At 36.4% G+C, this 16,787-nt stretch overlaps 1 protein-coding gene across 5 annotated transcripts; it reads left to right on the top strand.

Annotated features, from left to right (window-relative positions):
• Positions 1-212: 212 nt before the first annotated feature.
• LOC124401129 (junctional adhesion molecule-like) lies at positions 213-15,720 on the top strand. 5 transcript variants are annotated; one of them, XM_046873127.1, is made up of 10 exons: positions 213-255; positions 4,191-4,508; positions 4,611-4,724; positions 9,519-9,632; positions 11,512-11,811; positions 13,972-14,283; positions 14,395-14,514; positions 14,625-14,696; positions 14,877-14,944; positions 15,196-15,720. In XM_046873127.1, the coding sequence occupies exons 1-10, from the start codon at positions 246-248 to the stop codon at positions 15,259-15,261; spliced, it is 1,494 nt and encodes a 497-aa protein (XP_046729083.1). In that variant the 5' UTR covers positions 213-245; the 3' UTR covers positions 15,262-15,720. The 5 variants fall into 5 exon arrangements, with proteins under 5 accessions (XP_046729083.1, XP_046729082.1, XP_046729081.1 ...); XM_046873126.1 differs by lacking the exon at positions 213-255 and adding an exon at positions 2,181-2,321 and having other exon boundaries at positions 9,522-9,632; XM_046873125.1 differs by lacking the exon at positions 213-255 and adding an exon at positions 2,181-2,321 and having other exon boundaries at positions 14,398-14,514.
• The last annotated feature ends 1,067 nt before the right edge of the window (positions 15,721-16,787 follow it).

Here is a 16,787-nt window from a genome sequence, read left to right as displayed (position 1 = left end):
GAGCTTCAGTCTGAGTGGTTGGTGTTTGTGTGTGTGCAGGAGAATCAGTAATAATAGATAATATTATAGATATAATAATAATAGATAATAGATACAACTTTATTGTCATTGCATAGTACAGATACACAGCAACAAAATGCAGTTTGGCATCTACCAGAAGTGCAAAATATACCAGAAGTGCAAAATGTTCATTAATGCACTTCACAATGATGAAGTGCTTGTATCTTTTGTCTGTTGTGTTTCACATGGCTGCAGGTGAGTGATGTTATTTTCTATTACAGAAAGGAAAGAGAATATTATACAGTTCTTAGTTCAGCTGCTTTGAGTTTAGTTAATGTACTTACTGTCCAGATTGGGTTTACAGTAGTCTGTAGTTCAGCCCTGTTCATGAACAACCACCCAAACACTGTCAAATGTTTATTATTTTAATGAATACTACTATTCTACGTTAACAGCAGACATGAATAATTTTGATTAAAATATATAAAGTAATGTGGTTGTCAATAAATAAAGATAAATTGTCCGCTAACATCAATCTATATTAACAAGAGAAATAATGAACTGATAAAGCGAGGTAGGCTAATGATTCAGATTAAAAGATTTTACATCCCCATAATACTTAACGTGTATGTTTTTATACATTTACTGAATGACATCTATTGCAAATGGTTTATGGTTCAACTGTTTAGACAGCAGTAATTGTGGCCTGCCCAAGACCTAAGACCTAGGAAAAGTGGGCTAGTCAGTTTCTGAGGCTGGTGGTTTTAATATAATACAGTGGAACCTCGGGTTACGAACGCCACGGCATACGTATAATTCAGGTTACGAATCGCAGTTCATCAAAATTTTTGCCCCTGGTTACAAACAATATATCGGGATACGAACGTCGCTCACCAAAAAATCGCAGGCAAGTTGGTTGTTTTTGCTCTATCCACGCAGCTCATCACATCAGTTAGCATCCTGTGTCCCTAGCGAGAGCATCGTGTTACTTATCCGCTTGAACTTTTCCCAGCAGCAGCGTAACAACTCGTTAGTTGATGCTCGTGGAATGATGAGATGGACAACATTAGCCGATGCATAACCACTTTACTTGTTTTTATGAAGATAGATTAGCAGGGTTACAGTCTTTTCCAAGTACAATACCCATAATGAATTTCACTCTGGACTTCAATACCAACTGATAGTAGCCTTAAAGAAACAGCTCTCATTTTCCCTCTAATGCAACAATTGTCTCAGCGTTCGTGTTATTAACACTGTCTTTAATATTCTATAATATAATATATAATAATATATAATAATATAATATATAATAATATATAATAATATAATATAATAAGATTCTCCTTCCAAACAATAACTCTCCTCCTCCCCTTCTCTGACGTCGTCTCCTGCAGCGAGTCTTCTCAAAGGAAAGTACCGGTAAAGATCTTTTCTCTTTTGTATGTTTTTATGTGGTATAATTTTAATATAACATGTTAAAAGTAAATAATATTAGTGAATATTGGCTTTATTTTTATTTAAGTAATATTTTGGTTGTCCAGAACAAATTACAAGTTTCTGTTCATTATTATGGGGAAATTTGTATCGGGATACGAACTTTTCAGGTTACGAATAAAGTACCGGAACAAATTAAATTCGTAACCCCACTGTTCCACTGTATACGTTTTCACCTAATTATTTGTATCTAACCAAACTCTGACTAATCTCACTTTAAAGTAATGTTTTTTGACATGATCCAGTGGACAGGGTTCTTCGGGAACTCGAGCTGCGTCAAAACGCTTTGGGAACGACCCAAGAGAGTTGTTCACGCTTGGGCATTTCCAAAGCGTTTTGAAGCAGCGTCTCATTCCCTCGGGGAACTAGGGTTACGTCTGAACCTAGAGACATGTATATTGTACTATTTAATTCAAATGAATGCTTTACAGCATAGCAGCTTTACAGCTTTGATGAAAAAGTACTATAAAGTTGGGAAAGCTGCAGGAAAATATTTTTGGGCCAGTACTATAGTGGACAGGATAGGCCTTCTTAATTTTATTCTGATAAAATATAGATGTCCAATAAGCAATTATCTGTAGTAGCAGGTTCTAGGCACAAGATGGCACTAAACGCAACATAGAACGACTTATGAAAAAAATTCAAAAGTGAGAAATGACATAATGGTAGTTGTAATTTCCTGAAAGCAGAGTATATGAAAGAAAGACATTCAGACAGTTTGAAAGAGTGTGTGTGTGTTTCACTGTGAGAAATTAGTGGTTGTGCAGAAGAATCAGCGATGAGGAAGTGCTTGTATCTTTTGTCTGTTGTGTTTCACATGGCTGCAGGTGAGTGACGATATTTTCTATTACAGAAAGGAGAGTGAAAATTAGCCAGTTCTTAGTTCAGCTGCTTTTTGTTTATTTAATGTGCTTTTAGTCCAGACTTGGTTCACAGTAGGCTGTAGTTCAGCCCTGCTCCTGAACAACCACCCAAGCAATGTCAAATGTTTCTTATTTAGAGTTTTTATTAACAACAACTTTACATACTGTAGTGTTAGGATCTAAGTAGATGTGTACTTGTAGTTAAATTGTCCAAAGAACAGCAGTAATCTTTATACACAAGGTAAATCTACATATCATGCCTTGTGTTATATTGTCTTCGTTTAGTTCTGTAGATTTTTCTTCTTACTTTTTTTATTTTATTTTATTTTATTATTATTATTATTATTTTATCAATATAAGTATAAAATGTACTGATGAATAGAGGTGGCCTAATGAATAAGGAGGCTTCTACCATAAGATAATTCTACATCCCTATAAGCCTTGGTGTATTTTATCTAATAATAAATTATGTCTCACTTACTGTCTTATTGAATCTCTATTAACTCATAAAAGTGTAATAGAAAAGGTAATTTCCTGTTTCTAGTTTGTCACTGCTTTATTGTGGTCATGCTATAAATAGATGCGTGTGAAGTTCACACCTCTTTCTTTGTTGTCTTATTGGTGGTCAGTGACCACAATCTTCACTTCCTGCAAATCAATGGCATGCTACATACCACTTGTAAACATAAATGCAAATTACTGGCCAATAAAAACAAGTCTGAGACAGTTTAATGTTTTTTTTTTCCTGTTCAGCTATCAGATTATGATAAGCTGCTGGGGATAACATTTTCACCAGACGTGAAAAGATATGTACCCTCTCTGGATTACCACCCTACCTTCATGTGGCACTGGTCCAGGAAATACCCGGGTTCACTGCAAAACCAGCAGACTGCCCAGGTCTTCGTTATAAGTAGATACATGAGAATTTCACACCTTTTTCTGTTGTCTCTCTGGTGGGCAGTGACCAGCTTCAATTTCTGTTTCATGTCTTATTAAAGTTTTTTTTAGATAGTAACATGCATTTATCCTGCATATTATTAATACTGCATTTATATTTTCAAAACTCACAGTGGTATGTAAACTGATGTGTATTAATTGTTATTACTTTAACACAAAAGGATTGAATCACCTCTGTAAGGAGATTGTTGGCTTATATAATATGAAATGGGCACATTTATTTTGACATGTTAATGGTAAAATTTTCCATGACAGCACAAATATGCTTATACACGTACACATCTCTCTCTCTCTCTCTCTCTCTCTCTCTCTCTCTCTCTCTCTCTCTCTCTCTCAAGGGTCTTGTCTGTCCCCCTTTTATCCTCGCCAATATTCCCTAAAACAGAAAACTTATTAGTGCAACTAAGCACATGTATGTGATTTGTACCACTCACATTCTCTAGCTGCACTATAGCTGCAATAATAACAATGTTTGATCAATACATTAAGTGAGAGTTGTGTTAATATATTTCACATTTTGTTTACAAAAAGAATATGAAAAGTGCCCTTTTTTTTTTCAAATTAAGCCCCTGCCTCTCAAAATGTCTGTGCAGAACCATGCTCAGGAACTGGGATGAGAAACAAGATTTTACAATTAAATGTACCAAAGCATAAATATTTTCTCAGATTTATTGTGAAATAGTGTACTTTATATTGTTGTAGTAAATACTGACATTTTGTATGCTTGTTTGTAAAGGCTGTGCTCTCTCTGGTGATAAAAATACACTAGATATGGTTGGACACAAAGGTGGTTCAGTGCTGTTACCCTATTTTACAAGCAGGGAATATTAATAATTGCAGTATTTCAATTATTACCTGTAAATGTTCTGTTTACAGGCTGTGAGCTGGTGAAGAAGACAGCAATAGAGAAGGTGACTGGGTTCACAGGAGAGTCTGTAGTTCTGCCCTGCGTCTGCACTGACATTCATCACAACCCAAGCTCTGTAAAATGGGAGTTTAATAAAAAGGAATTTGGGAAAGATCAAGAAATTTACCCTAAACTGACTGGACATCACAGAAACAGAGTGAAACTGGTCAGTAAAAACTCTCCAGGAAACCTCTCTCTACTCATATCAGACCTGACTGAAGAGGACCAGGGAATCTACACATGTTTTGTACAGGCGGAAAAAAGAGATTTAATACTCTTTGTTGAAGGTACTTTAACTTTTTCATGCATTACTCTAGTGTCATTTGTTATATTACTATCAGTGTTAAAAAACGATCATTTGTTTTAATACGTTTTGTCATTCTTTTCAGTAAAAAGAGGAACTTCAGTGCCATCAAGGAAAACACAGACAACACCTCCGTCAGAACAACCTCGGAGGAAAGAAACGTCAACCGCTACACCTACATCATCCTCAACAACACAAGGTAAAAAATGAAGCAAACTCTTAGACTCCCACTAACTGATATAACTTTCTGTTTTAATGACAATTGAAAATTATATTATGCACATTATTAGATTTACTCACATCTTGGATGTGGTTAATTACACAGTTTTCTTCATTCCTGTGTTTTTTCTGCTGCTGACCCTTTAATGTAGTGGCATTTATTAGTCATAGATTAAATCTGTCTATTAAACTCTAATGTCAACTTCACAATTTAGAATGAAAGCAGATTTGGAGATTAACTGAAGAATTTACATGAGCATGGGTTTACATGAACATTAACCACATCATTCAATTCATACTGAAAGAAAACTAAATGTTTTGCTGATACATTTTCCTGATTTATTTTCTCCCGGGATCAGATCAGTGGAGGGCAGTCAGTCAGTAAATCTGTCTGTCTCTGTATTTGTTCACAAGAATTCTTAGATAAATCAATAAATGCTTTCTTTTTCACTTATAGCCAGTACTGCAACATAAATGTTTAAACATGGATATTGGTTTTGTTTAGTTTTGTTTTACTCTCTGTTATTGTTTGAGTGCAAATATCACTGCAGGCCTCCACACCCTACTTGAGAACCACTTACAAACCACTACTATTATCTGAGGACCAGCTGTAGTAGCAGCTTTATGAAACAAGATGGCACCAATTTGTCATAGATTTATTATCAAGGAATTATAAATGATATAAATACCTTTGTTTTAAATTATATTAAGTAGCTCTTTAAACTCTAATAAGTCATTATCAATTGCAATTATACTTTTTATTTAAATTTATTTATAAAATTTAATAATGTGTCATGCTCATCACTCATGACCAGCTTCTACATGCTCTTCAGATAAGACATGACAAATTTGTTTGGTCTGATCTATGTGAGAAAATAGACAGTGGTTGAAGTTTTCTGAAAAATCCAAAGTATGTAGATGAGAGACACTCAGGCAGTGTGACAGTGTGTGTGTGTGTGTGTGTGTGTGTGTGTGTGTGTGTCTTCAAATAAATAATCTCCATTTAACACAACTTAAGGGGAAATCTACGAGTCATATTGTGACACATCAGAATCAATTTATAAATTAAAAAAAAAATACTGATTATGGAAATGAGACTTTGAAACCGAAACTTTGGATTTGTATATTGCATTGGACAGATTACTCCAGGGGTGTCAACTTCAGCATGATTTCTCTTTTAATTGGATTGTATCAAAGTCTCAAAATATAGTGGTCTATGGCCCTCACATAATATTTGAGCTTAAATGCATTGTAGTTCTGAGTTTCAACACTAGGTGGAGATACTGTTAAAGAAAACAGTCTCTTTGTCTCATTTAACCATCTCTTCTTTTGAATTTCATGCAGTTTCAGTTACCTCTCCAATCAACCTTTTCATCATTGTCATCTACCGCCCTCCTGGTCCCCTTGGGGACTTCCTAGAAGAGATGGACACGCTCCTCAGTACTTTCCCCTCGACGGCACCCCTCTGACAGTTCTTGGTGACTTCAACCTCCCATCCGACAAACTTCAGTCATCTTGCCTCTTGCCTTTTCTGAATACCTTCTCCTTGACATTTAACAGCTGCCCTCCAACACACAAGGGAGGAAATGTCCTGGACCTGGTTTTCACCCGTCCTACTCCAGCTACAGACATGACTGCCACTCCACTTCCAATCTCTGATCATCACCTGGTTTCCTTTTAATCACTCTTCCTATTCAACCTAAAAATAATTTACATGTCTCTCTTATCCGTCCTAACCTTCACTCTATCTCTCCCTCCTCTGTAACTTCATGTACTCTTTCATCTCTTCCTGACCCCGTCTCCTTTTCCTCTCTACCCTTAGACGTTGCTACGGACTCCTTCCTCTCATCTCTTTCCTCAACCATGGACCTCCTTTGTCCCTTGACTACAAGACCCAAGAAGACTTCTTGTCCCACACCGTGTGTCAGAAGTTTTGCGCAGTAATCGACGAGAACTCCAATCTGCAGAGAGGAAGTGGAAAAAATCACAGCTTGATGTAGACCTCTCATCTTACCATGCACTCCTGACCAAATTTTCTTTGGAGGTGACTTCTGCCAAAACTGCCTTCTACAAAGAAAAGCTTGAGGCCTCTGCACAAGATCCTCGTAAGCTTCACTACATCTTCTCTTCTCTACTAAACCCCCCTGCTGCACCTGCTCCATCCTCCCTGACTGCTAATGACTTTGCCTCCTTCTATGATGAGAAGATTAGGAAAATCTGCCAGACCTTCACTTCCTCTCCAACAATGATTACACAACACAGCCAACAATCCACTACGTCTCTGTCAAGCTTCTCAACCTTAACAGAAGATGAGATACTGCAAGTCATCCGATCCTGCAATCCCACCACCTGTCCTCTGGATCCAATCCCTTCAACTACGCTCCAGACCATCACGCAAGATCTCCTGCCCTTCATCTCCACAATCAACAATGGGTCATTAACATCTGGCTATGTACCAACTACCTTCAAGCAAGCAAGGGTCATTCCTATCTTAAAGAAACCGGCTCTGGATCCATCAGACATCAACAACTACAGACCGGTATCACTCCTTTCCTTTCTTTCTAAGTCTCTGGAACGCACTGTTTTTAACCAACTGTCTGTCTATCTCTCACAGAACAACCTCCACGATCCGAACCAGTCTGGGTTCAAAGCGGCACATTCCACAGAGACGGCCCTATTGGCTGTTTCTGAGAAACTACATGCTGCTCGGTCAGCCAAGCTATCATCTGTACTTATCCTTTTGGACCTTTCAGCAGCATTTGACACAGTCAACCACAAGACACTTTTGTCAACCCTCAAGAGCCTTGGTATCTGCGGAACAGCATGGGAATGGTTTGCTTCCTACCTGGAAGGTCGCTCATACCAGGTAACATGGAGGGGATCCACATCTGCCCCATGCAGACTCACCACTGGTGTACCACAAGGCTCGATACCACAGCTTCCGCTCGGATCTCAGCATGCTTGTCAGACATATCTTTATGGATGAGGGCTCACCAACTTAAACTCAACCCCAGCAAAACAGAACTGCTGGTCATCCCAGGTGATTCATCTCCAGGTCAAGATCTACAAATAACACTTCATGACTCTCTGCTCTCCCCTTCAGCCACTGCTCGTAACCTTGGGGTAACTATGGACAATGAACTCTCTTTTTTCCCACATGTCGCTAATGTTGCTCGTTCTTGTCGATTTCTTCTCTATAACATCCGAAGGGTTCGACCATTTCTGTCCATACAGGCTGCCCAGTTGCTTGTTCAGTCTCTTGTCATTTCAAGACTGGACTACTGCAACTCTCTGCTGGCAGGTCTTCCCCTGAACGCTATTCGTCCACTGCAAATGATCCAAAATGCAGCTGCACGACTTGTGTTCAATCAGCCCAAGTTTTCCCACACCACCCCACTGCTGCGCTCCCTTCACTGGCTTCCAGTAGCTGCACGTATCAGATTTAAAACACTGATGCTTGCCTACAAGGCAAAAAATGGACCAGCACCATCTTACCTCAGTGACCTCATCACATCTCGCACTGCACCACGCTGTCTGAGATCCTCCAGCACTGCTCGACTGGTACCACCTTCTCTCAGAATGAGAGGTAAGTACAATTCAAGGCTCTTCTCTGTTCTGGCACCGAGGTGGTGGAATGAACTTCCCCTAGATGTCCGTACAGCAGAGTCCCTGATTTTCTTTAAGCGACGACTGAAGACCTACCTCTTCCTGAAATACCTAAATTAGCACTTTCCAAGTTTGTAGAATTCGAGTTATATTTATATTGAGTTTGTATTCTTGCGTACCAGTGTAGATTTATTCACTACTAGAGATTTAAAGCACGTTTGTACGTCGCTCTGGATAAGGGCGTCTGCTAAATGCCGCAAATTTAAATGTAAATGTAAAACATTTGCTTAGTGTCATCAGAAATGGTGACACCAATGAGGCTGTCACTGAGAGAATTACCTGCCAACCTTTTTGTAAAAAATAAAATAAAAATCTACTAATGGAAAGCTGTGATAGAGGTTTTTTTCTTCCAACATTTACTTATCAAATGTAATTTACCTGCATTTGATTAATTTTACCAATATTAGTGCATTAAAAGTGAGGCAGTATACCTCACATCTAGTGAGTGGCCCAGTCCTTTGTATATTTTTCTGTATGTGGCCCTCAGGAAAAAAAGTTTGGACACCCCTTTATTACACCATCTCATGTGAATTGAACGATAATTTGACATGACATTAAAATCAGTGTTATTTTAATTTTACAGTCAGAGAAATGATACAGAACTTTGTTGTACAATGTAGTGATTGTCGTTGTCAAATCCCTTACTATATAAAAACACAATAGAGAAATATGGCCTTTGTCTACTCATTCGCAATTTGACCCTAATTGGGCAAATTAATAGCCCACTCATTACATTATATGACACAGACAGAGAAGATGGAGACTCAGCTCCATAGTCGGGTTGTAATGATATACCATAATTAGCAACACAGCTTTACCTCCAATGCTTTATGTCTATAAATATAAAAGTGTTTCACTTTCAAACTGATATTAACACTGACAAATGCAATCTTTATATCAGCTCACACTTATTGATATAAATCTTTATAAATATATTTTTGTAGGTTTATGTCACTTGTCATAAAGGATTTGTGCACATATACATGTATATTCATTAATGTGTTTGATTTGTAAAGAATATATTTTGGTTGTTAAAGGTATACGTGTCATATTACTAACAGTGATGAAAACAATCATTTGATTAAACAAGTTTAGTCATTCTTATTAGTAGGAAGAAGAGAAACTTCAATGCAATCGAGAAAACCAGACACAACACCTCCATCAGAGCAGCCTCAGAGTAAATCAACAACTTCGCTTCCTGCATCATCGTCAACAACACAAGGTAAAAAAAAACACTCTTTCACCCTATAACTTACATTAGATTTTATTTTTAAATACAAGTGAAAAAGCACAAATCTATTACAAGATTTACTCACATTAAGCATGTGTTTAATTGCACAGTTTTGCTGGTAAAAAAACTGGTAAATGTTTCCTTTCACTTATAAGCAGTACAGCAAAATAGGTTTGAACATGGACTAGAGCAGATTTCAGTGTTTCTGGTTGATTCCTGTTATATATTATATACTGTAGTTCCTTCTTGTGAGAGATAGAGAAAGATGCTGCCCTGGCCACAGTCATGCGGTTACTCTTATGTGTTTCACAATGTCTTTAAAGTACCATGAAAATATTGTCTAGAGCTGTTAAAATTACAGAGATACCTTTCTGTGCATGTGTTTGCTGAAAACATTCAATAAAGTCACAAAGGGATGAACTGTATGTCAGTATTTGAAATAATAATATGGGTGAGGAATATATATGTATATAAAAGATGGATATATCCAAAAATGATCTGCTCTTTGCTGCTGGGTGTATTTAGGTGCCAGCAAATAAAATATTATTTTACTTGAAGTTTTGATCTTATTGATATCACAAAAATTAACGCCACATGGCCTCTCATATTATATGAATTCCCGGAACTGAAATGGAATTATAAAATATATAATCAATTACATAAATGAAACATGACACATCTGTTTTTAGAGAGTGAATCAACAAATGCATTACTGTTTAAAGTACTTGTAATACATTCAGTTCCAGCACTGTTATGTAGGTTAGTGGGAGATGTTAGGTTTACTTCCACAGGGGGGTAGTGTAGAGTCATCTGTTCAGCTTTGATCATGTGGATTTTTTCTTCCTGAAGTTGTAAAATGTATTGATGAAGAGAGTGAATATGGAGAATTCTACAGTGAGATTATTTACAGTGTATGTTCTTACACATTTACTGAATTATATCTTTTACAATTTCTGTTTAATTGAATTAAACTTTAATAATTCACATAATAATTCACATAATCACAATTAATCTAATAGAAAAGTAATTTTCCTGTAAACTAGTGCATCACTTCTTTATTCTGGTCTTAGCTGTAAATAGATGAGTGTGAATTTCACACCTCTTTCTGCTGCCTCTCTATCATTCTCCATCATCTTCACTTCCTACGTCATGCATTAGATACAGTTTATCCATACAAATCTAAAAATCTGCTTATCTGCTATTAATGCTCAAAAAGGCATGTTGTTCTAGCGATCTAACAGTAGGGGGCTCTAGCAGAAATGTGCAAACGAGGAGTAGAAATAGAAGGTTACGTTTTTGGAAGTGAGTAAAAGTATGCAGTGTGTTTTTGCTGTGAATAAGCATTTCTGTGATGTAAAAAAAAAAAGAAAAAGAGATTAAAAGAGCGAAACATCAAACTACACACACTTGGAACACCTGAGACTAACTGCTGTACTGAGCTGAACACTGGGAAAGGAAACTGTAAAAAGTTTTGAAAAAGTGATCATAGTATTGAGAAATGTGTTTAAGTAACTGTAGAAAACTAACTGAAAACAGGTGAAAGAAATCTGCACATTGTCTAGTTTTACTTTCTCCAAGTGCTTTTTATTTTCACATGGAGTTGTAACATGGTGTCTAACCAGAGCTGCATATGTGTACATTTCACTCTGGGATTTAAAATAAAAATTACACACATGAGCACAGGAAAGTGTAACACACACAGTAGTTACTGTAGGAACTGGGCTGAGAAACAAGATCTGAGATTTAAATGTGCAGAAATGTTTATTTTTCTTTAAATTTTTTGTATGTTGTCTTTAAAAAAACATTGTATAATATTGTACTGCATATTGTATTTAGTAGATTGTGATGTTTTGTGTGTTTGTTTCTGTAGGCTGTGTTCTTTCTGTTAAAAATCACACAGAAATCACACAACACAAAGGTGGTTCAGTGCTGTTACCCTGCTCCTGCTCTGACCTGCTCTCCAAACCTCAGAAATTCACCTGGATGTTCTTTAGACCAGGACAGTGGACTGAATTAAATAATAAACACTACCGTGGCAGATATCAGCTGTTTAATTACACTTCTCCTGCTAATCTGTCACTACTCAAATCTGACCTAAGAGAAGAAGATCAGGGAGTCTACAGGTGCAGCACTGAGAAGGAACACAGAGACTTCACTCTTTATGTTAAAGGTAAAACGTTTAAATACAGAATTGAAATTGATATTTATTGTAAAAGCAGACTTGATGACTCTTAAATTGAAGTTAGAAATGTAATAAAATATTTACTCCATTTACTCCATTAAGGAGTCATATTGTAACACATCAATATCAAGTTATAAATGACAATAAATACTGATTATGAAAATCAGACTGACCTGAAACTGTGGACTGCTATCAGATTGGATGTGACAGATTTCTCAGTCTAATCTATGATTTATTTTGGTAACACTGCAGTGTTTATAGAGCTACATGACACCTGTATAATCCCTTTATTATAACAGACATAAACCTACAAACCCGATTCCAAAAAAGTTGGGACGCTCTACAAATTGTGAATAAAAAAGGAATGCAATAATTTACAAATCAGGCTCAGGAATTTTTTAGAAAACATTGTCAGTGGACACAATCCACCGTGCTATTCGCCATTGTCGGCTAACACTCTATAGGTCTAAAAATATGCCATATCTAAACATGATCCAAAAGCACAGGCGTTTTCTCTAGGCCAAGGCTGATTTAAAATGGACTGTGGCAAAGTGGAAAACTGTTCTGTTGTCAGACGACTCAAAATTTGAAGTTCTTTTTGGAAAACTGGGATGCAATGTCATCCGGACTAAAGAGGATGAAGATAACCTAAGTTGTTAACAGCACTAAGTTCAGAAGCCTGCATCTCTTATGGTATGGGGTGGCATGACTGCCTGTGGCATGGGCATCTTACACATCTGGAAAGGCACCATCAATGCTGAAAGGTATATCTAAGTTCTAGAACAACATATGCTCCCATCCAGACGTCGTCTTTTTCAGGGAAGACCTTGCATGTTCCAACATGACAATGCCACACCACATACTGCATCAATTACAACATCATGGCTGTGTAGAAGAAGGATCCGGGTACTGAAATGGCCAACCTGCAGTCCAGATCTTTCACCCATAGAAAACGTTTGGCTAATCATAAAGAGGAAGATGCAACAAAAAAGACCGAAGACAGTTGAGCAACTAGAAGCCTGTATTAGACAAGAACGGGAAAACATTCCTATTCCTAAACTTGAGCAACTTGTCTCCTCAGTCCCCAGACATTTGCAAACTGTTATAAAAAGAAGAGGGGATGCCACACAGTGGTAAACATGGCCTTGTCCCAACTTTTTTGAGATGTGTTGATGCCATGAAATTTTAAATCAACTTATTTTTTTCCTTAAAATTATACATTTTCTCAGTTTAAACATTTGATATGTCATCTATGTTGTATTCTGAATAAAATTTTGAAATTTAAAACGTCCACATCATTGCATTCTATTTTTTATTCAAAATTTGTACAGTGTCCCAACTTTTTTGGAATCGGGTTTGTACGTAAACATTAATAAAAGCTTAAGTTGATGTCACTCTCACATTGTTCTGTGAATTTGAATGTAAATCTATAGTTAAAGTTAATGTAAACATCAGATACATCAGAATTATATGTTAATGTGACATGAAAAATTAAACACCAAACTCACTGTAATTTACAGTCAGAGAAAATCTACATAACACACTTTACATAATGATCTAAAGAAAGTCGACCTGGAAAACGTCATAAAACCATTTAATGTCTACAGAAATCTGTCACTAGACGAGGTGTTATAACTTAACATTCACACTGAGAAACACAGTCTGTACATCAGCTGACACTTCTGGAAGTACATGTCTTTATAAATGTTTATTTAACTTCATGTCAGTAGTTATGAAGGGTTTATGAAGTTGTCTTGTAGCTCTATGAATATGTTCCTTAAATAAAGTCTTACTTTTATTTATATGATAAAGCACATGCTAAAAACACTTCATCATAATAAGTAATTTATTGTTTTATGCAAGGTGAAGTAGCTTATATGGGATTATTATTATTATTATTATTGTTATTATTACTAACTGTTCAAACTGATGTTGAAGATTATTGTGGATTCAGCAGTTATTTAATTATCTTTATATATATTTAAGTCTCAGAGTCCTGATATTGGATTCATGTAGAGAATTTAAACAGCTGATTGTCACATCATTTAAAAATCTCTTCTGGTTTGCAGCAGAAAATGTTGTGATTTACAAACGGAATATTAATAATTGCAGTATTTCTATTATTACCTGTAAATGTTCTGTTTACAGGCTGTGAGCTGGTGAAGAAGACAGGGGTAGAGAAGGTGACTGGGTTCACAGGAGAGTCTGTAGTTCTGCCCTGCGTCTGCACTGACCTACAGAACGACCCGATGAGAGTAACATGGGAGTTTAATAAAAACAATCACTCTCAGGAGATTTACTCTAAACAGACTGGACATCACAGTAACAGAGTGAAACTGGTCAGTAAAAACCCTCCAGGAAACCTCTCTCTCCTCATATCAGACCTGACTGAAGAGGACCAGGGAATCTACACATGTTCTGCACAGGCCGATTTCAGAGATTTGAGACTGTCTGTTAAAGGTAAATTTTTTTATGAATGATTGTGTGATTACTTTTCTCCAATGTCATGTGTCATATTACTAACAGTGATCAAAGCAATCATCAGTTTTAATAAGTTGTCATTCTGTTCAGTAGGAAGAAGAGAAACTTCAACACAGTGGAAGAAACCTGACACAGCACCTCCTTCAGAACATCCTCAGAGTAAAACAACAAAGTCTCAACCTGCATCATTCTTAAAAACACCAGAACAAGGTAACCAGCCCAGCAGCCTCCTTCTAGGTGCCAAAACTTTTCATTAGCAATGAAAAATAAACAAATCTGTATTATTACATTCATAACCAATTTAATGTGTTTTATTTCAGTTTTCGGCATTGTGGCAGTTTTAATGTTGGTAATACCCGGTGTAGTGGCGTTTATTTGTTGGAGACGCAAAGGTACAAAACACACACACAAAATGTGATTTTAGAGGTTTTTGTGTGTCCTTTTGGGAATCAGATCAGTGCTGGTTTCTCCGTTATAAATAAATCAATAATACACAAGATATTTTCACTGCAAAATGTGTCTGTTTGCATCACAATTCTGTAGTTCCCACAAGAGGTGTGATTTCTCTTTAGGAGGAAAATGTGGAGAGAAAGTGATTACTGAAGGATGTCCATATCATAAAGGAAATCAGAAGGATGAGGTTAGTGCACATGCAGTCTTGAATTCAGCTGCATGTTTTATCATCATGGGGCAGTCTTTGAGTCCTCCTGTTTTCCACTTTCATGTCCATTCAGTTCTGCTACTACTTTCAGAGCAACCCATAGTGGAAGGTTTCAGATTTGGAAAATCTTGGCACATAAAAGCTTTTTGCTTGCCTTTTGGAGTCTGGTAAAAGCTTATAATGAATAAGTGTGATTATATGTATAATTTTCTTGTTCTGTCTTTTCTCAGATTTTGTCTGAAGATGCTTCATTTACTACTGTCACTTACACCTGCTATGCTACTGACCCACATTAACACAGCCGGAGCAGCAGATGTTCAGGTCGTCAGTGTAGAGGAAACTGATTATGCCAAAATTTTGACAAATAAATCCACAGTAAATGCACACACGTTCTCATGTATAACATTAAAAAAAATCATTATTATGGAAGGCACAAAATTCACAGAATTCATTTCAATTTGAACTTTGATCATGTGTAATATTAAATAGTTTTAGGCCATTTGCATGTGTTTTACATTTTTTTTATGTTAGCTAAGGGTAATGTTCTGCATTCACTGTAATCTTTAAACATTGCTGATTAATAATCTTTTAAATTATATTTTAAATGTATGTGCCATTTATTTCTTATGTGTAACATTTTTTTATATCACGTTCAGAAATGAACATTCCAGAAGGCTGTTACCATCATACTAATACAGAAGTTCTTGTTTGTGACTTGTGATTAAAAATAAAAGAAGAACGATTGTTGAATCTGACTGGACTTAATGTGTTTCTACTTTAGCTTTTGTAAAAATGTTCATAATAGTTGCTATTGATTGTTGCAGGTTTGTTTTTTGAACAGTACAGAGTTAATATTTTGTCAAAGCTCACACAGTTTAGCACAACACCACTCTGAGTGGACTGAAATGTTGATCAGCTTTCAAAAGGCACTGTAGAATAAATAGTTAAAATATTTTTTCAAACAAATTACCAGTGTTGGGCAGTAACGTGTTACTGTAACGCAGTTACTTTTGATAGTAACTAATACTGTAACACGTTACTTTTTAAATAAAGTAACTCTGTTACCGTATGGTGCGTTACCCATCACTTTTTTAAATGAATTAATTCCGGCTGAAGTGTAGCCTACAGTCTAACCTGTTTACAGCAGCGACACATTGTAGGATTGGTGGATGAACCACTGTAAACACGAAGAAGATGCACTGTGGGCGTGTCTCCGTTTATTCAGGTCTGTGCAGCAGTAATGGCAAATCGAGGCGAGAGCAAGACGAGTTTCTCAAAGTGGAAATATGCTCATTATTTCACTTTGAGTATAAATACAAAAACTTTTAAGTCAAATGTAAGCTGTGTCTTTCTGGTTCGAAGCTCGTATCTACTGCGATAGCAACACCTCCAGAAACTCCATGCCTCGATGAAGCTAGAAGCTAGAAGCTAACCCGGTGTTCTGTTCTACATTGTTGATAGTTTTCATATTTAAGCTGTGAAAGGAAAACAGCTTTTATGATGCAGAAGCCACTTTAGTTTTTGATTGTGAATATATTATTCAGCTTGTTTTGTTATTTATTTCAGAAATCCTTGTGATATATTCAGTTTGTGCTGGTCTGACTTAAATAGTTTAAAAATTACTTTGTGTTTAAGTCTAGTGTTTAAGTTTGTGTTTGTTTAGACTATAACGCATAAAAGGGCATTAATGGGAACATTAAAGAACGTTCTTTAAAAAAGTTATTTTTTACAGTAACGCACTACTTTGTGGTGTAAGTAATCAACAAAGTAACTGAGTTCCTTTTTGAATGAAGTAACGAGTAACTGTAACTTGTTACTATTT

This window comes from Silurus meridionalis, chromosome 18 (assembly GCF_014805685.1).
Source record: "Silurus meridionalis isolate SWU-2019-XX chromosome 18, ASM1480568v1, whole genome shotgun sequence".
Classification (NCBI taxonomy): domain Eukaryota; kingdom Metazoa; phylum Chordata; class Actinopteri; order Siluriformes; family Siluridae; genus Silurus; species Silurus meridionalis.
Note: the sequence above shows the minus strand (reverse complement) of the source record. Positions and strands in the feature narration are given on the sequence as shown.